Here is a 22122-nt window from a genome sequence, read left to right on the forward strand (position 1 = left end):
GGTCGGTGTCGCAGTCCGCATTGTGGAAGCTGCGTGTGACTTGAACACTGTTTAAAGAGGCTCGCCTTGTGACGATGAGGTCCAGCTGATGCCAACGACGTGATCTTGGGTGCCTCCATGAAACCTAGTGACAGGGTTTAGTGTGAAAGAACGAGTTGGTGATGCAGAGGTTATGATAGGTACACAACTCCAGCAGTCTCTGTCCATTCTCATTCGTCCTTCCAACGCCATAGCGCCCAAGGCAGGAGGGCCATGAGTCATGGTCGGCCCCAACTCTGGCATTAAAGTCCCCCAGCAGGAACAGGTGTTCGGTATTGGGGATGCTACTAATGATATTATGGAGTTCCTCGTAGAACTGGTCTTTAACTTCAGATGGGGAGCAGAGTGTTGGAGCATAGATGCTGAGTAGGTGTACTGGACCAGAGGCGGTGAGCAGTCAGATGGACAGTATGCGTTCCGAGCCATTTGAGGGAGGCTCTATCATGCTGAGCAAGGAGTTTCTGATGGTGAAGCCCACTCCATGCTGTCTTGGTTCTTCAGGATCCCTGCCCTGCCAGAAGAAGGTGTAGTCTTGCTCTGCTAGAGATCCACTCGCGGGGAAGAGTGTCTCCTGAAGTGCTGCAATGTCTACATTGAGTCTACTGAGCTCGTTGTTAATGATGGCAGTCTTCCGAGAATCGTTGATTTGTGTAAGGTCTTCCGACAGGCCAGGACACATAGTTCTGACGTTCTAGCTTGCAAAACGAAGGGCTGGTACCTTCTTTCCTTTTTTCGTGCTGTTTGGTGAGGTGTTGCAGTCCACTTTTCGGGCAATGACCCTGAGCTCCAAGCACTCATTGAAGCAGGTGGACTGTGGCGGGACAGGACCTTACTGACCGGGGGCTGCCCGGTTTGAGGCGGGCGGTAGCTGTCCAGTGAGGTACGATGACCTCTCCCACCGACAAAGGCAACCCGTGGCGCCCAATCTCTACGCCAATTGAGCTGGACTTATAACCTGTAACTGCTGCCTTCCGTGTTGTTTCGGTCGCTGTGAGGCGACTATGGAGTGACCTCTCCATGGCGCATGCCTGCGCGAATGTATGGAGGTTGAGAGATGCCCAAGCGTCAAAACCCCCCTCCTGGCCTTTCTGGTGGGGTCCAAAGGAATGCAGAGCACAACGTTTGGCACCGGTATGGCTGCAGGAACTGCCAGAAATATGCCAAAGGTGACACATGACCGCCTACGGGGTTCCGCTCCGGATTTTCTGTTAGGGTTTACTCCCTTAGCCTTGGTCTCTCCCGAGACACCCACAAGGCAGTGGGGTTGTTAGGACCCCTAGACAGGGGTAGGAGGATGCTGGTGGGAAGAGGAGGTGCGAGGGGGAGGGGTGGAGGGAAGGGGGAGTGCAGGGGGGAGCTGGGAAGGAGTTGCGAAGGGGGGTGTGGGGGGTTTGAGCTGGGAGAGTGGAGCGGGGAAGGAGGAGGGAAGGGGGTGCAGGTAATAAACCATTTCATCAGTTCCCACCATCGACACCAGGAAAACCCATTCGCGTCCTCCGGGAGGTGAGCGACAGCCTCCGGTGCCAGTACCAGCAGAAATTCGCCGACATTGCGCTGCAGATGCGCTACAAGCCTCACATCTCCCGCGGGCGCTTTGAAGTTGTGGCCGAGGAGTTGGCTTGTGGCTTTTTGTGTGTTCGGGGCACCTTTTTCTCAAGGCTTCCCCTCTCTAAATCAAGATGGCTCCTGGGCTATAAGCTCCCTAGGAAGCTCCCTTGATGTGCAACTCTATCCATGGCCATCTGCCCCAATCTACTCTCTTAAACTGTTTAAATTCCCCTGGCTCTTTATTCAGTACATTTTAGCCCTAACTACAAGTTAACAGCTAGTTTAATGTTACCTGGGCCCACTGCCCTCCCCCAGCCATACCTGCTCTGTTTTCCTTATTGAGCACTCAATGAAATTGAATGAAATCCGGACGAAATTGCAAAGTATAGCTGGTGATACTCTGATCTTCTATTCTGTTGTCTACACCGTCCAGATTGTCTGCGGCCACGGCGTGCGGTAAGTCACCACCACCACCTCGAGGGCAATTAGGGTTAGACAATAAATGCTGGCCTTGCCAGCACCAGCCACATTCCGTCAATTAATAAAAAATTTTAAAAAGGAATAGTTTCATACTTAAACTTTCTACACTTTGCAACAGTTTCAGTCAGAATGTTGTGATATTTTGTCACCCCTCCTCCCATCACAATAAGCCTCTTTGAATGGAGTGGGGAAATGGGGTTACAGCAGAACCTTGATCTCTTCTCCCCCTTCAAAATGCAATCTTTTCAGAATCTTTGAAGCATAAAGTCAGTAACTAATGCAACTGATGACGCAACACACACTTGAAAGTGATGTGACTAAACATAGGTTTTCTCCCCAGCACCCCCTGTGAGTTTACAATTTCTCTTCTCCTGATACTCAATGAGGATATCAACCACTATTGAAAAAGGCTGGACCATTAAGTGGACTTCAACTGCTGAAATGTATGATTATGACTCATCCATGCAGTAGCCTGATATTTTTAAGTCTAAGTATTGTGTAGTACTGAGTGTTGTGCAATTGACAAACTACGCAAAAGGAATATGCAACCATTGGAAAAGGTGAAAAGTAACCAGAGTCATTCTGAGTGTTAGGGAGGTGACCAAGAGTGATGGAAGGTTGAAAAAGCTCGATCTCTACAATCTAGACAGATGTTAAGGAGGGGGACATCATTAAAATATATAAAAGGGCTGAGATACCATAAAATAGGAATATTACCTATAATTCATTAGGATAGTAGAACCAGTTGTCTTAAGTAAAGAAACAGTTTCAAAAAATTGATTGGATTCCACAAAGAACCTCTTCATGTATAGTATGATAAATGTCAGCAACAAGTGCCAGGCAGCACTGTGGAGTTGCAGACTGTGGAAGTTGTCATAGCATATTTGGATGCTAGGCTCATGGTGTTGGAATAGAACCATAGAAGTTTGTAGTGCAAAACAAGGCCATTTGGCCCATCGGTTCTATGCCAGTTCTTTTTAATCCAGAACTAATCCCATTAACCTTCTCTCTCCCCATAATCTTTTATTATCTTCTGCTTCAAATATACATCCAGTTAACCTTGATAAAGTGCAATTGTTCCTGTCTCAACAATTCCCCATGGCCAAGTATTCCCTGCTCTTACAATCTTCTGCATAAAAAAATGAAATATTCAAAGGCTTTGGTGAGTAAAGGGCCTTTTTCTCCCCTGACTTTTCTGATATTCTAAAGCCAAATATTGTTAGGGCACCTGAAAGAAAATTGATGTGATTTACCACATGCAGTCGTTGAGGTGAGTAGCATAGATGAGGAAGCTAGATAAATACATGAGGAAGAAAGGGATCGGAGGATATGTTGTTAGGTAGGGTTGGATGAAGTAAACAGAGTAGGGGATGGCTGTATTATAGTCTTACTATACTGTAAATTCTATGTATGATTGCTTTCCCTCAGGTTTCTGATTGGTTCACTATTTATCCAAACGGGATAGGTGATAGAAAAGCAAAATACTGTGATGCTGGAAATCTGAAATAAAAGCAAGAAATGCTGGAACCACTCTGCAGGTCTGGCAGCATCTGTGGAAAGAGAAGCAGAGTTAACGTTTCGGGTCAGTGACCCTTCTTCGGATAGTTGATATGTTTGTTTCACTGGTTCGGTGTTTCTGAAGAAACAATCAATTAGAAGCTGCTTGCATGAGGCTTTGATACCAGACAAATCATTAGCTATTATGTACTGAGGTTTCATAATACACATCAACTGAACTGAGCCAATAGATTGGCTACCTGTACAGGAACCTTATCTAAGATGTGACTGTAATCTCATAATCCTCCTATGTGCGTTCTTATTTTGAGTCTTAAAATTTTCCATATATCCAAATTATATTACCTACAATCCCACACGTCACATTCCAAGGTCCAGGACTACGTGCTGAGGGACGCACTGAAGCTTGGGGCAGCCGCAGCAAAGGCTCAATGGGGAAAGACCACAGTGTAAGGTCCCCCCACCAAGCTGAACTGAGGGGTTGGATCCATGGGAAACCCCTCGAACTGTATTGGGAAAATTTTCATTTGCTGTAAAATGTAAAAATGTAATTGGCATGACAAATGTGAAATGGAAGGGTTGTGAGGCAACTCGTGATTGTAATGAAGCAAACTGACTGCTGTTGCGCTGTTTGTATTTTTTGATTTGGTGCTGTTTGAAACTGGTAATGTAATTTTTACAGATTTTTATGAATAAAGTATATTTTGGAAATAAAAAAAAATACAATCCCACATGTCTTAAAACCTTGGACCACTCTTTCTCATCAATATTTACTAGGATTGAGGAGGAATTGGAAATGACTCTCCTTTTGTCACGGATTGTCATGCAATGTTTGACTGAGGGGTAGACTTTGAACTCCGCTCGGGCGTAAAACTGGCATTGCAGATCAGCCGCCTATTATGGAAACCGCCCAAACGTTACTTCCATTAATTGGAATAGAAAGAGAAGTCAAGCGTCTGTTCCGCATTAACAGTTTTATATCCAGGCATCTAGTTGAAAATCTCCCCTATAGTCAATCCGTTAATTCATTTTCCAGTGTCTAATTTGTCACATATTGCATGACCATTCTGAGCAAGTTTATTATCAGATTCTCATATCTTTAGTCCCAGTAGGAAGACTTAAATACTCCAGAAAGAAATAGTGCAGGAAATTTGTTACCCGGAGATTGTGACACAGTATTAGACATTGCAATTTGTGGGATGGAGGTAGGTTCAATTGAAGCATTTAGAAGGGAATTAGACTGTTATATGAAAAAGAAAAATGTGCAGGGTTACGGGGAGAAGGCAAGGGGCTGGAACTGAGTAAATTGCTCTTTCGGAGAGCTGGTGCAGACACGATGGGCCAAATGGTCATCTTCTGCACTTTAACAATTCTGTGATTCTGTGATTCACTTTCCCTCAATGGTTTAGTCAAAGTTTGACAGGACGTAATTCATCATGGCAAATTAGTCTCCTTACCTACAAACATCAGGATCAACTTTCGTGTGTGCTGCATATTGGGTAGGCAGTGTGTGGGGCAAATGGGGCACCTGTCTAATGTCTGCAGCGAGAGGCTTGAACCATTTTGACGTCCATGCCACAGTTAGATCTCATAGACAAGCTGCCCATGGGTTAGTATATTATTGATTGGCAGCGGGTCCAATGCCTGTATAAAGTGAGCCTGCACCCCTTAAAATCAGGTGTATACTAAATTCTGGGCACATTTTTGGAACTTTCTGTAGAAAATGTCTCCTGAAAGAGTTCCCAATAGCAGAATCCTTGATGAAGTAGGTGAGATGCTGTATGTAGCCCAACTGTTAAATACGTATCCAACTAGAGCCTTGACAGAAATCTTTGTGTCCTCATTGGCTACAGGTGAGGTCCCAGAGGACTGGAGAATAGCCAATGTTATTCCTTTGTTTAAGAAGGGTAGCAAGGATAATCTAGGAAATTATAGGCCGGTTAGCCTAACGTCAGTGGTAGGGAAATTATTAGAGAGGATTCTTCGGGACAGGATTTACTCCCATTTGGAAACAAATGAACTTATTAGCAAGAGACAGCATGGTTTTGTTAAGGGGAGGTCATGTCTCACTAACTTGATTGAGTTTTTTGAGAAAGTGAAGAAGATGATTGATGAAGGAAGGGCAGTGGATGTTGTCTATATGGACTTCAGTTAAGCCTTTGACAAGGTCCCTCATGGCAGACTGGTACAAAAGGTGAAGTCACACGGGATCAGAGGTGAGCTGGCAAGATGGATACAGAACTGGCTCGGTCATAGAAGACAGAGGGTAGCAGTGGAAGGGTGCTTTTCTGAATGAAGGGCTATGACTAGTGGTGTTCCACAGGGATCAGTGCTGGGACCTTTGCTGTTTGAAGTATATATAAATTATTTGGAGGAAAACGTAGCTGGTCTGATTAGTATGTTTGCGGACGACACAAAGGTTGGTGGAGTTGCGATTGTGATGAGGATTGTCAGAGGATACAGCAGGATATAGATCGGTTGGAGACTTGGGCGGAGAAATGGCAGATGGAGTTTAATCCGGACAAATGTGAGGTAATGCATTTTGGAAGATCTAATACAGGTGGGAAGTATACAGTAAATGGCAGAACCCTTAGGAGTATTGACAGGCAGAGAGATCTGGGCGTGCAGGTCCACAGGTCGTTGAAAGTGGCAACGCAGGTGGATAAGGTAGTCAAGAAGGCATAGGGGCATGCTTGCCTTCATTGGTCGGGGCATAGAGTATAAAAATTGGCAAGTCATGCTGCAGCTGTACAGAACCTTAGTTAGGCCACACTTAGAATATTGCCCACAATTCTGGTTGCCACACTACTAGAAGGACGTGTAGGCTTTGGAGAGGGTACAGAAGAGGTTTACCTGGATGTTGCCTGGTCTGGAGGGCATTAGCTATGAGGAGAGGTTGGATAAACACGGATTGCTTTCACTGGAACGACGGAGGTGGAGGGGCGACATGATAGAGGTTTACAAAATTATGAGTGGCATGGACAGAGTGCATAGTCAGAAGCTTTTTCCCAGGGTGGAAGAGTCAGTTACTAGGGGACACAGGTTTATGGTGCGAGGGGCAAAGTTTAGAGGGGATGTGCGTGGCTAGTTCTTTACACAGAGGGTGGTGAGTGCTTGGAACTTGCTGCCGGGGGAGGTGGTGGAAGCAGGTACGATAGTGATGTTTAAGAGGCATCTTGACAAATACATGAATAGGATGGGAATAGAGGGATACGGTCCCCGGAAGTGCAGAAGGTTTTAGTTTAGGCAGGCATCAAGATCGGCGCAGGCTTGGAGGGCCGAATGGCCTGTTCCTGTGCTGTACTGTTCTTTGTTCTTAGAGCCTGAAATGACCCTGACGCATAAAAATTCATGGCTGTGGTAACCTTAATTGCCACAGGCGAAAGCAGTTCCAGCTGTCATAGAAGGCTGCGACTGCTGTTGTTCCATTCTACTGATTTCTATGATGGTCTGTCATGAAAAGCTTCTGCACTGCTCCTCACTGAAGTAGTTTAGTTTGGGCCTGACCCTCTGAGCAGGATAAATATGCTTGTGAGTAGCCCATCTTGTTCCTAGATTCTTTGCAGACATGTGCTATTACATGAAGCTCCCCAGCTGTTGTTATTGCTGGTCCTCCTACTCCTTCTCCTACAGACAGTCAGCAATGACCAATCACTTCCGTTTCCCAGTAGTGCAGCACCTCTTGTGTTAAGAGAATGGTTGAAATCTCCAACTGTCAGCTAGATACCAATGATTTCATTATTTACAGTTGCGTGCCCCTTTAAATACCACCATAAATGTGTGTTTCTGACCCATATAGTATTGGGTGGGTCCAACACTATATGTCCACCATTCTAAAGTATGTGAAAATGCATCGGGGTCCTATAGATGTTAAAGGACCACAATTTACACATTTTAACAAGGACCCTGTCTGTTTCAGCCAGTTGCTCTAACCACCTACATCTAAGACCCGATGACAATGGTGGAGGACAAACAACAAGAATGGTTTTACACTCCAATTTGCATAACGCAGCCACCCTGTTCCCAGGCAAAAAATAGGATGAAAATCTGCCCCATCCTTTCAAATATTACTTACTGTAGATTTTTAGAACCAGCAGGTAACTCTTTGCAATAGCTGAATCTATTAACCTCATAGATGATGGAATATAAATGAGATACATATGCTGAGACTTGTTTGGAATTCTTAAAAAAAAAAGCAAGGCCAGCATTCTCTGACTTAATGCTAAAGATGGTTAACAGACGCAGTCAATATAAAGAATTTCAATTTTTTGCCACTTTCATTTCACACCATGTAACCACAGCAGAAATATATTTTGTTATGATCCCTGGTCTGTGCTGAGCTAACTGATCCTACCTGGAGTGGTGGTGTCCCATGTTAGGGAGGAAACTTAGGAAAGGATAAACCAGTATGCGTTCCAGCTTTTGACTGCCGTTTGGTGATACCTGTTAACAATGTACATGACTGTGGATGGCTGTGATACGTTTGTCCCTCTCGCCTAAATTCTTATTGCCTGTTGATATTCGACACACATGGAAAAATGGCCACTTGGGTGGAATACTTAAGGGATGTGGAACTGTACTCCTGGATAAATCAGTACTTTCAGATACAAAAAATGTCAAAACAACAATAATAATGTTGAATTAGAATTTTAGCCATCATCATGGTTTCGAGGTAAAGTCTCCATTTTTGAGGGGTCTAAACTATAGAATAGGGAAGTGTCACATTCAATCCCCAGTTCATTCTGAGTTAGTTAATCTTAGTCAAAGGCAGGTAGAATCATGAAATTTGACAGCAGAAAATAGGCTATTCACCCCATCAACAATGCACTGGGGATTTTCTCCATGAATCACCAAGTCTAATCTCCCCTCTCCTGTTCAGTCCCTTTACCCTTTAATTATCTTCTTTTTCAAGCAACTACCTAATTATCTTTAAAAGAATTTATTATGGACTGCACTTCAACAACTGTTTATGGTAGAGATTTTCACCTTCCTTTCATGTTGGATGTAATTTCCTTAAGTATTTTTTTCGTTGTTAACCTCTTGACAAACACTGGAAACAATCTATTGCTATTTAACTTATGATAATGCTTCACAATCTTGGAGACCTCTATTTGATCACCCTTAACTCTCAGCTGAGTGAGAAAGCCATAACTTCTCAAATTTCTTCACAACTGTAAACTTTCATTCCTGGTCTGGTAAGATCCTAGTGAATCGATACCTCACTTTTTCCATTGCTTTTATATCCTTTTTGTAATGGGATTCTCTAAACTGTACACAGTGCTGCAAGTAATCATGGTCTTGTGCAAGTTCAACATTACATCCTGGCATTGATATTCTATGCTTCTACACGCAAAGCCAAGAATTGTGTTTGCCCCCATTTTATGGCCATATCCACTTGCGCTATCACTTTTAATGACCTCTGCACTCACACACCAAGGTTCTTGTGCTAGTCTACTCCATACAAAATCTTACCATTTCAGGTGAATTTCCCCTCCCTATTATATTCAAAATATATTACTCAACACTTTTTGCAAGGTGACTGACCTGACAATGGAGTCCCTGAATGAGGTTGAGCGAAGGCTGCAGGAGAGGTCTCCAGGTGGTGTGGAGTCTGAGGTGGTCCTGATTGTGGCCCTGACTGTGACAGCTGTCTGTCTGATCTCTGCTTCATTGATAGCCTTGTTCCTGTACAGGAAACACAAGCTAATGAACTTCATTTAGTTATCAAATGATCAATAAATTTGTGGAATGAGTAAAAAAACAAAACACTTTTTCCAAATTGCATGACATTTGTCACCCATTTTGCCATCCTGCTAAGGTGTGGCCTCCTACAGTTTTTCACAATCTTTAATCACAATTTTGTGCCATCAACAAATGTTGATATTATTCCCTCAATTCCTAAATCCAGATCACGTGGTCAATAGTAAAATGGCGAGGAGCCCCAACATGGATCCTTGTGGAACATGACTCACCACAACTTTCCTTTCTGAGAAGTTACTCTTAATTTTCTACCCTCCAAGCAGCTCTTGTGTAGCTGCATTCCCCTTATTCTGTGTGCTATTATTTTTGTGTAAGTCTCTTCTGTGATGTCCCATCACATAGTTTTTGAGAATTCATACAAGATACGTCCAATGCATGTTCTTTATTCTTGCATAAAGCAGCACTATGTGGACTTCCAGAAAGATGGAAAAGGAAAGAAAGAGGGTGGATGGCACAGTTTATCAGGGAAGGTTTATATGTTGCTGGGAGGATAGAACAGAGCGTTGGCACAAATTTTCTTTATGTGGATCTGAAAGATAGACAGGGGCAGAAGTTAGTGGTAGAAATCTATCACAAACCATTACATTAGTTTTATTTGTAAGAGATTACAACCAAGATTAGTGCTAAAACCTCAATTGTAATTACAAGGGATTCTAATCTTCCAGACACTGACTAGGACTTATAATGGAAAAACTGAAAACATGAAGGAGTTTGCTGAAATATTTCAAGAATCATTTCTTAAGCAACAGATGAAGGTAATATTTAATTTGTTGTGAACATCTAAGCTGAGTTAAAGTAAGAGAATACTTGCCACCATAAAGTTGAGGACAAATTAAGAAACTGGAATGTTGGAGAGCAGACTTCCAAATGTATGAAAAGAATAAAATGTTAAGAGTTATTTAAAGGGAAAGCTGCTCGGAGAAAATTGGACTGTGCCGAGGAGATTTTTTTAATATATGGCAGAGGCAGTTTGCCCCCAAAACAGGTTGAGAACCCTACAGAAGTGTGATATGAATGAAATAGAAAGTTATGGAAGGCATTAGGGAGAAGGAAGAAGCATAAACAATTCAGAAATGTACAAGGAAGGAACAGAATCGGGAGAACTATAAATCAGAGATAGGAAGGCCAAGAAACTGACGAGATGCTAAGTGGGGACATTGGAGGTATGTAGTCGAAATTATAAAGGATGATGGCAAACCATTCCTTAAGTATATCAAGAGCAGAGGTAGGCTACAGAAGAATGTTGGACCATTTTTGAATGTCTGAGAACTGAGAAGTACGGAATTACTACATTTTATGGCTCTTAATTCTATTGCAAAAGTGGGATGGGGAGTTGACATATGAACATAAAACAAGGAGCAGAATGAAAATTCTTAGTATCACAAGGATTAGGAAGATGACGGTAAATAAACAAGACTGCAGATTCTGACAATTTCTAACTAAGGGTGTTGGTGGAACTGACAGTGGAAATGACAAATATACTCACCAATTTCTTTCAAAGCACAATAGAATCATTTAACTTCTCAATAGATTGGAAAGTAATGAATGTAATGTCCATCTTAAAATAAAGGGCAAGGGTTGAATCTCAATTGACAGACCTGTGAGCCTTACTTTGATTCTGTGAAAAATAATTGAGATTTAACTTCAGCTGGGAGGATTAGAGACAGCCAGCAAGTCAAGTATGATCCATGCACTGAATCTTTTGAGTCAGTTTTATACCTTGGTGGATCAATCTGTGACACTGGATATTATCTGCATGGATTTCAAGAAAGCTTCTGGCACTGTCCCATATAATGGACTATTCACTAGATGTATGGCCATGAGACAGATTGCAAAGTGTTAGGCTGGATTGATGCATGGCTAAAGGCAGACAGAAAAGCAAATTGGGAAAGGGGACACAGGACTATTAATGTATTTTTTAAATAACATGCCCCCAAATATAATCCACACCTAGACTTCCATGAATGAAAAGCCAAATTTGTCTTATTACCAAGAATAATAGGGACCTAGCCTTTTGCAATGCTGCTGTCAAAGTGACCCTTTGAGAGTAGTGAGCAAACCCGACTAAGCTAAAGAGTTTGATCCCAAGTTCGCATCGAACACTTTTGCATCAATAAAAAGTTCGTAAAGAATGTAAAACGCTGCTGTTTCCTTTGCATTTTTTTTAGTCAAAATTATCCTCCCGTCTCTGTCTTTCAGGTTCTCTTATTGGTTTTATTTTTCTCCTAAAAAAAAAATTCCTGGTGGAATTTGTTGAAATTGCCGATCTGGCTGCGTCTATACCAGAAAAAATGCATTAAAGTTTTATTTTTTGCTTGTCCCACAATCAAATATAGTAATAGGTCAAAATAAATTATGCTAAATTGAAATATGAATATGTAAAATTAGAGCAATTAACTAAAGAATCTGTTCCCACCCCAGTTTGTTGAGTGGCCTGCTCCAATGAGTTTATCGATCAATCGAGCGTAGCATGTGACACGCATTAGGTGGGATTTTTTTGTAATTTTTAAAATACCGGCTGCAAAAAAAAACCCGTTTTGATTTGAAAGGTCATCAACCTGAAATGTTAACTCTGTTTCTCTCTCCACAGACGCTGCCAGATCTGTTGGATATTGCCAGCACTCTCTGTTTCTATTTCAAATTTCCAGCATCTGCAGTTCCTTGCTTTTATTTTAATGAAGGAGCTGAAGCGAAATACAATTATGAGGTGGGTGCCGTTTGGCGGGAGGCGTGGGGGGCGGGGGGATCTGGGGAGTGGGTGGTGGAATTGGGGCAGATGTATATACTTAGATTTTCAAAAGGCATTCGATAAAGTGCCACATAAAAGATTAATAGGCAAGATAAGGGCTCATGGTGTTGAGGGTAATATATTAGCGTGGATAGAGGACAAATGGGGCATTTTCAAGTTGGCAGGCAGTGAATAGTGGAGTGCCACAAGGATCAGTGCTGGGTCCTCAGCTATTGACACTCTATATTAATGACTTGGATGACGAGACAGAGCAATGTATCCAAATTTGCTGATGATACAAAGCTCAGAGGAAAGGTAAACTGCAGGGAGGATGTAGAGAGACTGCAAAGAGATATAGACAGGTTAAGTGAGTGGGCAACAAGATGGCAAATGGAGTATAATGTAGGGAAGTGTGAACTTGTTCACTTTGGTTGTAAAAATAGAAAAGCAGAATATTTTTTAAAAGGTGTGAAACTGGTAAGTGTTGATGTTCAGAGAGACTTGGGGATACTCATACAAGGAACGCACAAAGTTAACATGCAGGTGCAGCAGGCTATTTGGAAGGCAAATGGCCTGTTGGCCTTTATTGCAAGGGGATTGGAGTACATGAATAAAGCAGTCTTACTAAAATTGTACAGGGCTTTGGTGAGACCGCACCTGGAATACTGTGTACAGTTTTGGTCTCCACATTTAAGAAAGGATATACTTGCACTGGAGGCAGTGCAGCGAAGATTTACTAGATTGGTCCCTGGGATGAGGGGGTTGTCCTATGATGAGGCTGAATAAATTGAGCCTATATTCTTCGGAGTTTAAAAGAATGAGAGTGATCTAATTGAGATATACAATATTCTGAAAGGGCTTGATCGGAGAGAAGCTGAGAGATTGTTCCCGCTGGTCAAGGAATCTAGAACATGGGGGCACAGTCTCAGGATAAGGGGCCAATCATTCAGGACTGAGATGAGGAGAAATTATTTCACTCAAAGGGTTGTGAATCTTTGTAATTCTCTATCCCAGAGGGTTATGGATGCTCCATCACTGAATACATTTAAGGCTGGGATAGACAGATTTTTGGCCTCGCAGGGAATCAAGGTATATGGGGAGCGGGTAGGAAAGTGGAATTGAAGCCCAAGATCAGACATGATCGTATTGAATGGCGGAGCAGGCTCGATGGGCCATATGGTCTACTTCTGCTCCTATTTCTTGTGTTCTTGTGTTCTTTAAGAAATGCATTTTGAACACAAATATCAAACAAGAATATTTCCACTACTCATACTGGTTGTCACCTGTGATACATGGACATCTTATCATGCAGTGCACGTCTGTAGTAAACCTGGTTGATGTGCAAAAATGGTAGCATTTGCAAAAAAGACTGGCAGTGTCAAATGTGTGTTCAGCAGAAGTAAATATAGTGCACAAGTTGCTAAATACTTTAATTAATTTTTTATATCCTGTTATTTACATTTTAATTAAATATTTGTTTTTAGATGACAGGCATATCGAAAACATGAGGAAACTGGTATAGAAAAGCCAAACAGTGTAAGTGACCAGATTAACATCAGTACTAATCCAGCATCCTTCAACCATGGAAACTAGTTCATCTGTACATTATCAAGTTCATTAAACTCTCCCTTTGCCCACCATCTGAATGATGATGTGATATTTGGATTTATATTGCACTTTTCACATTCTCAACACAGACAATGAATTACTCTAAGTGCAGTCAATGAAACGTAGAACTTTCATTTATATAACACCTTTCACAATCTCAGGACATTCTTTTACAGCCTATGTCAAGAAACACAGCAGCCAATTTATAGACGGCAAGGCCACACAAATGTCAATGAAGTAAATGATCAGGTAATCTGTTTTAGTGATATTGATGGATGGATAAATATTGTTTCACCTGTTCTTCTTTAAATAATGTCATGAGATCTTTATGTTCACATAAGGACCATTGTTATTTTATATTCAAATGTGGTAGCTAATATGGGTACAGAGAGCTCCCACAAACAGCAATGAGATGAATGACTAGGCCATCGGTTTTAGTGATGTTCAAGGATTGAATGTTGGCCGAATCACCAGGAGACGTTCTGACGATAGGTCATCGACCAGAAATGGTAAATCTGATTCTCTCCCCAGATGCTGCTTGACTGCTGAGTATTTTCAGCACTTTCAGTTTTCATTTCAGATTTCCAGCATCCACAGTATTTTGCTTCTGTTTCCCCCAAAGAATGAACAAGTCAGGTATGGCCCCAGTTTAACCTCTCATCCAAAAATGTCACCTCTGACTCTGCCATCCTAGACTGTGTGCTGAGGTTCTGCAGTGGATTTGAACCCATAACCTTCTGATCCAGTGACAGTACATGTAAAAGGTTGATAAAGGGTTCCGATTACCTGAACTCCTCAATAAACTGTCTACAAGCAGAAAGCCCACTACTGACACCCATCATTGCATCAAGTAAAGGGTACAAAGCAATTTTTGTAACTTAAATCTCTTGGCTTTATGGTTTAGTCACAGCAGATGAAGTCTCCATTGCATCCATATATTTCCACTATGCGAATGTGGTGATTTTGTTTTTTTACCTTTGGCCCAGTCTCTGAGTGCTACATCGCAGATGGTTCTACGTGTTGTCCACGTGTTGGCTGGTAGCCTAGCATTTTCATGACCTTTTGACAGCTCTGTTCTACCTGCTGGATCTGCCAGAGGCTTAGCCTTTTCTTCCAAGCGCTGACAGCTTCTTTTGCATTCCTGGAGGAGATCAGGAAGGGCTTGTCGGAGGAGTACCCCACGCCGCACGTCATATTCACCATGTAATTCTCGGTGTCCGGCGTGGCCGTGATATTGGCGAAGTTGTAGAGCGTCCTCAAACCGCGCAGCGGCTCCAGAACCAGGTCCTCGTAGCGAATGGTCAGGTACCTGCTCCTAATCCAAGCTGGGGAACTATTGACCAGCGCCTGGTCTTTTCTCCAAGCCTCGCAAATCACCTCCAGGGCTTTGGACACGAAGATGTCCGCCCGCTGCGCCCTGTGGGGCAACCACTGGCCCTTGTTCTTGTCCGATTTATTCTTGCTCCTCAACACCTGGATGCTCTCCTTCACCAAGGACTCCTTGGACTTCATCCGGGAGTTGTGCACAGCTCTGGGATCCCTCACCAGCTGAACCACCTTCAGGTTCAGGGACGGGTCTCGCATCAGAGGGAACAAGACTCCTGCATCCAAGACCCTGACATCCTTAATCACCATCACCTTGTACTTTCTGCATTCCCTCTCCAGCTCCTCGATGGCTCTGGCCGCGCATTGCTTCTCGCACACGCTGCCTTCCACCAGCTCGACCCGCTCCTTCTGGTAGGCGTTGCAGAGAGGGGCTGAGCAGATGACTTTGTTGTTCCTCCAGCCGAAGATGGTGCGAGTGGTCAGCCGGCCCGAGGGGGAGGCGGGCGCGTAAAGTCTCAGCACCGAGAAGTCGCAGTGGAAAAGCGAGCGCAGCATGTCCCGGGCTCCCCCTTGTAAGCTCTCCGCGTCCCCCGGGTACAGAGCCTGCCACATGACCCACATGGGCTCGTAGAGGTAGAATACCTCGGGGTGTTGATTGAAGAGCTCGCCGGCGAAGGAAGAGCCGGTTCTCCAAGTGGCGTGGAGATAAACATGCTGCTTCTCCCCGCCCCGGCTGCTCCGGGTCAAATTGCCAGCTTTGCCTCCTGGATCCCCCAGTTCCAAATCAGGCTCCTCCCAAACCATAGGCACCAAAGCACCCGAGCTGTGCCGAGGCAAGATTTGCACCTCAGGAGCCCGCAGCCTACTGTAACAGTCCAGGAAATAAGAAATGACCAGCAGCAACAACGAGTAAACGATGATGACGATCAGACATCTGCTTTGGAACAGCTTCATGTCAACTGCTGCTTTTCCCCCTCTCTCTTCCTCCTTATTCTACATGTCCTTGTTTTTACTTCTTCTTGTCTTGCTTTATATCTTGACCATTCTGCTGTCTGTGTGAACGAGCGCCCCTCTCAGATGAGCTTACATTAGTTTACTGGCAACAAGCTGCTTTTGTAAAACCAACATAATGGGAAACAAATTCCTCACTGGCTTCCGTCATCCGAATGAATACAACAGCAGAAACCCGCCCAGAGACTTCACTATAAAAACACTGTAAATGTGGGTGTGAGGGAGAGAGACTGGGGGACTAATTGTGTGATTTGAATGATTGAGAGTGTGCCAGGGAGAGAGATTGCGGGAGTGCGTGTGTGACTGAGAGTGTGTTTGAGAGAGAGAGATTGAGGCAGTGTGACTGAGTGAGTGTGAGGGAGAGAGATTGCGGGAGTGTGTGTGAGTGTTTGAGAGTGTGGGTGTGAGGGAGAGAGACTGAGTGAGTGTGAGAGAGAGATTGAGGGAGTGTGTGCGTGACTGAGTGTGTCTGAGGGAGAGAGAGTGATAGAGTGTGTGTGTGACTAACAGTGTGTGTGAGGGAGATTGAGGGAGTGTGTGTGTGAGGGAGTGTGTGTGTGACTGACAGTGTGTGTGAGGAAGAGAGATTGAGGGACAAAAACAAGAAATGCTGGAAATACTCAGCAGGTCTGGCAGCATCTGTGGAGAGAGAAGCAGAGTTAACGTTTCAGGTCAGTGACCCTTCATCACAACCAGCAAATATTAGAAATTTAAAAGGTGATGAGCAAGTAAAGCGGGGGTGGGGCAAGAGATAACAAAGGAGAAGGTGTAAACAGGACAAGGTCACAGAATAGCTGACCAGAAGGTCATGGAGCAAAGGCAAACAGGGAGTGTGTGTGTGACTGACAGTGTGAAGGAGAGAGATTGAGGGAGTGTGTGTGAGGGAGAGAGATTGAGTGACAGTGTGTGTGAGTGACTGTGTGTGAGGGAGAGATTGAGTGACAGTGTGTGTGAGGGAGAGAGATTGAGTGACAGTGTATGTGAGTGACAGTGTGTGTGAGGGAGAGATTGAGTGACAGTGTGTGTGAGGGATAGAGATTGAGTGACAGTGTGTGTGAGGGAGAGATTGAGTGACAGTGTGTGTGAGGGAGAGAGATTGAGTGACAGTGTGTGTGAGTGACAGTGTGTGTGAGGGATAGAGATTGAGTGACAGTGTGTGTGAGGGAGAGAGATTGAGTGACAGTGTGTGTGAGGGAGAGAGATTGAGTGACAGTGTGTGTGAGTGACAGTGTGTGTGAGGGAGAGATTGAGTGACAGTGTGTGTGAGGGAGAGAGATTGAGTGACAGTGTGTGTGAGGGAGAGAGATTGAGTGACAGTGTGTGTGTGACAGTGTGTGTGAGGGATAGAGATTGAGTGACAGTGTGTGTGAGGGAGAGAGATTGAGTGACAGTGTGTGTGAGTGACAGTGTGTGTGAGGGAGAGAGATTGAGTGACAGTGTGTGTGAGTGACAGTGTGTGTGAGGGAGAGAGATTGAGTGACAGTGTGTGTGAGGGAGAGAGATTGAGTGACAATGTGTGTGAGGGAGAGAGATTGAGTGACAGTGTGTGTGAGTGACAGTGTGTGTGAGGGATAGAGATTGAGTGACAGTGTGTGTGAGTGACAGTGTGTGTGAGGGAGAGAGATTGAGTGACAGTGTGTGTGAGGGAGAGAGATTGAGTGACAGTGTGTGTGAGGGAGAGAGATTGAGTGACAATGTGTGTGAGGGAGAGAGATTGAGTGACAGTGTGTGTGAGGGAGAGAGATTGAGTGACAATGTGTGTGAGGGAGAGAGATTGAGTGACAGTGTGTGTATGCAGCGGATTGTGGTCTAAAATATACACGAGCGCTGCATCAAATTCTGGAGTGAAATTTTTTTTAAAGTGCAGGACCGAACTTGGAGCCGACAGCACCGTCGCCGGGGTAACAATGTGATTAAACAGTGGGGGCGGGTGTTGCAAGAGCTTGGCGACGAAATGTGAATGTGGTCGGATATGAAATGCCCCAGTCCGCTTTTGCTGACATTTTCATTTCAGATTATAAAAAGTAAAATTGAAAGTCGCTCGGAATGCTAAAGTGCGCCGATGTACAAATGATGGGTTCAAACCGAGCAGCATTTCGTTTTCCCTCGGCTCTCTCTGTTTTATTTCCCAGGGATTAGTGTTTGCGTCAGAGGGGAAGGAATCAGCGAATTATATATAATCATTCAACCCATTGGGAACCGGGAACTAACAGGAGTCGCTGCTACGTGTCACCCAACAATATTATCGAGCCCTCAGCCCTGGCGACAATGGGAAGAGTGAGAGTTTCATGATCAGAGAGTGACCGATCTGAAAAGTCATGTACACATGGAGATGTGTTTCTAAGGATGCATCTACAGGCCAGCTGTAGTATTGGTATTAAATGTTTCCGCTTCACACCGACCCGGCAGTTATATTGTGGTTAAGCAGCTTTAATCTGAAACCAGCAAGGCAGACACAACATGAAGTGGAAATCTTACACCATATCGCTTCAGTTTGTTCAGTCGACACGTAATTTATATGTTCAGTACTGGTGCAAAACTGAAACTGAGGTGCTGAGGGTGTCATGTGCAATCACAGTTTCACATCAAAGCAGTTTTGGTTGTGCATCAAACGACAGGGCAAAGTAAATAACCAAGCACAGGAACGGCGTCAGCCGAGACTCCCCCTTTGATGCTGAGCTGTATTTTCAACTTGCTGCTGGGCGTAAAATTGGCGTTGTGACCAGTCGCCCGTGATAGAAACTGCCCCCCATCCCGATTTCCTTTCATTTCAGTTGAAAAGAAAAATCGGGCAGTTTTTGCTGCCACCGGCGGTGGATAAGCAAATCCTGATAAACGCCCAAGTGGCAAGTTGAAAATCTACAAAATCAAAATATTGCCGATGCTAGAAATGAAAATCATGAGGGGTCTGGACAGAGTGGATAGAGAAAAACTTGTCCCACTGGTAAAAGGATCAAGATCGAGAGGGTACAGATTTAAAGTGATTGGCAAAAGAAGCAAAAGTGAGGTGAGGAAAAACCTTTTCAAGCAGTGAGTGGTTAAGGTCTGGAGTGGACTGCCTGAAAGTGTGATGGAGGCGGGTTCAATGAGGCATTCAAAAGGGAATTAGACTGTTATCTGAAACAAAGTGACTCCTAAGAACACATTCGGTGCCCGGATGTCATCAGAGCGCTCCCAGCTGTGCACATGAGCAGACCATCTCTTGCTCCCTGGCGCAGCCTCCCGTGCTCGTCTGCTCACCGCTCGCTCCAGGTCTCCCCTCAGCTACACACTCCCATCGTTGGCCATTCGCTCCAGGCCTTGCTGCTTTCTTCCCTCCCACTTCCCCCTCTCCCTCAGTCTCTCGCTCGCAGTCTCCTTCCTCTCCCCAGCCTATCCCTATCTTGCCACACTCTCTCCCCCGCTTCCCTTGTGGGGAGCACGAGCGGGGGCTGGGGGGAGAAGCGGGAGGGAATGGGGGGGAAGCGGGTGGAGGGGAAGCAGGAAGGAGTGGGGGCGGGATGAAGCGCTGAGGCCTGGAGCTTGTGGCCATCGAGGGTATTGTTTGAAGCAGTGAACAGAGTGAGCTGCCAATGGGGATGAAGTGGCGAGGGGGAGCGAGTGGTCGACAGCTGGGGTGGGGGTGTTGAAGCGGGGAGTGTGTAGCTGAGGGGAGACCTGGAACGAGCAGTGAGCAGACGAGCACGGGAGGCTGCGCCGGGGAAGAGAAGTGGGCTATTGTTGGGGGTGGAGTGGGATCGCAGCGATTGAATTTAATTTTTTCTGATAAATTGAGCAGCGCCATCTTTAATCCTGGCAGCTACCTAAAATGTTGCAGTGACCTTTCACTGCATGAGGCTGCATTTGTGCATGTGCAAGTACTGCACCACCTAGTGGCTGCATTGTCAGCAAACGCAGCCTATCTGAAAAGGAAGAATGTGCAGGATTCCGGGGAGTATGCGGGGGAATGGCATTAGGTGAATTGCTCATTCAGAGAGCCGGTGCAGACACGATGGGCTGAATGGCCTCCTTCTGCACTGTATCAGTTCTGTGATCTGAAATATAAAGAGAAAATGCGAGAAATGCAGGTCAGGTTAACATCTGTGGTGCAAGAAACAGACTTAATAGTTTAAGGTTGATGATCTTTCTTCAGAACTAAAACATTAACTCTGTTTCTGTCTCCACAGATGTTGCCTGACCTACTGAGTAAGTTGAAAATCTATCCAGATAACTTACTGTTTTACTTCTCACTAAGTGCCAGTATAACTCCAGTCTAACTGCAAATGAAAGAGTCTTGATAAACCTGGGCATTGTATCTTATCACGATTTTGCCTGTGATTTTGCATGATAGCTTACATAGATCAATTGTGCTTCCAATCTCCATCTTACAAGTTTATTTCTTCTTATTAATAGATCTATAAAGATTGCCTTGGATTAATCTAAATTTACACTCTTTAGAACCATGTTACTTATGTTTTCAGTTGCTACATGAAAGTCTGTTATGGGTCAATCTCATCAGGAAAGACTTAACCAATTAAGGCAACAGGATACTTGATCAATAAGTCCAGAGATTTTATTGAAAGTAAAATCATACTTAACAATTGGAAGTAAAATTATACTTAACAAACTTGGGAATGTAACGTTACAGCTCTTGCAAGTGCGCTTCCTGGTCGAGTACTGGTCACAGAGTGAGGCGGTCCTCTCTTTTCAGTCTTGATCCCTTGTCAGGTGGAGAACTTGACTGAGTCTGTGGTTCTATCTCTGGGGACTTCTATTGTTTCTGCGCAAACCTTACAAGACTCCTGTTTTTAACCCCTGTATGACCAACACACCATGTCAGAGTCAGGCCATTGTTAACTTTAATAATTGGCTCTAGCTGTTGCTAGGTAAATTTGATTGATTCTTAATCACATCTTCTTCTAGCGGCCATCTGACCTCAGTATCTCTGACAGGAATACAATGGAGTTGTTTTACGCTGTCTCTTTATCGGAATTTGAACAACTTCTCTATTCAGTAAACCAGAGTCCACAAGCCCATGCGGCTTTATCAGGATCCGAAAGGTCTCATTGTCCGAACAGACTTGGCTGGAACTGCACTTTCTCTCGCAGACACAGAAACTTATAGTATTTAAACTTCACAAACTTTAAATGAAAACCCACTCTAAAATGATTATTGATTCATTAATTATAACTCAATCAAGGTTCATTACTTTTACAATCACCTGTTTCATTACGGGTTACTACTTATTATTTAATACATGATACAAAATGGCTTCTTTAGTCACTTGTTAGCATTAAAATGTCTTCCTTGACCGTGTTAGTTATTACAGTGGGTACAGTATAATAATGGTTATGTTAAACAAAATCTAACTACCCAAGCCTACCTACATACATTTGAGGCCAATAGATGCAATTGTGTTTAAAGGATCAATCTGGCACACTATTTTTCCAATTTATTTGCAAACTTATGCTATAATGATAACCAAAATGACAGGGATTGCTGATCGCAAAGTCAGCCAAATGTTGAATTCAGATAAAATACAATTGTAAGAGTTTTCAGTACTGCTGTTCCAAAAGCAGTGTGCTTATTCAACTTGGTAGAAAAATTTGTCTCCTTAGCACCCGGTTATTCAGTGTTATGTGTGCTGTTCTGGTGCAAGCCACGTCTGGCGCCATTTTAATGAGGGTGTGAGCACAGACACAGGGAGCATCCGTCAGAAGTATGCAGAGTGGGTAAACTGTGACATCAGTCAGTGTATAACATTGATTTGACACCAGTGCTGTAATTTTGGAGCTCAGTGCTCCAGCTAATGCCATCTCACACAGCTGAATGCGTGTTCAGCAGCAGGAATGAACCCCCCCCCCCCACAATTAACGCTATTTAAAGTGATCATCAACTACTTCTCGGTTAGTTGCTAAGTGATTTTTACCAGCTGTTGCTGCAATTGTAGATGTTTTTGGTGGTTTCTCAAGTTCTTTAAAGTTGTTAAAGTCTACAGGAAGTGATGTGGCAAGTGCTGAAGGACTTTGTCCTGACTTCAAGGACTCTGCACAAAGCATTTCCTTCCAAACATGGGTGCAGTAGTATGAATTTCTCCCGGACTACATCATTACAGGAAGAATGAACAG

General features: G+C 44.0%; 1 protein-coding gene across 1 annotated transcript; it reads right to left on the bottom strand.

Moving 5' to 3' along the window:
• Positions 1 to 13523: 13523 nt before the first annotated feature.
• On the bottom strand, positions 13524 to 16153 carry chst7 (carbohydrate (N-acetylglucosamine 6-O) sulfotransferase 7). Its single transcript, XM_068032787.1, has one exon. It carries the CDS (start codon positions 15956 to 15958, stop codon positions 14675 to 14677), a length of 1284 nt encoding a protein of 427 aa, XP_067888888.1. The 5' UTR covers positions 15959 to 16153; the 3' UTR covers positions 13524 to 14674.
• Positions 16154 to 22122: the final 5969 nt, after the last annotated feature.

Source organism: Heterodontus francisci, chromosome 6, assembly GCF_036365525.1.
Source record: "Heterodontus francisci isolate sHetFra1 chromosome 6, sHetFra1.hap1, whole genome shotgun sequence".
Classification (NCBI taxonomy): Eukaryota; Metazoa; Chordata; class Chondrichthyes; order Heterodontiformes; family Heterodontidae; genus Heterodontus; species Heterodontus francisci.

Bases quoted from the DNA above. Each gene is read 5' to 3' on its own strand.
- chst7 (XM_068032787.1), bottom strand. From the start codon at position 15,958: ATGAAGCTGTTCCAAAGCAGATGTCTGATCGTCATCATCGTTTACTCG.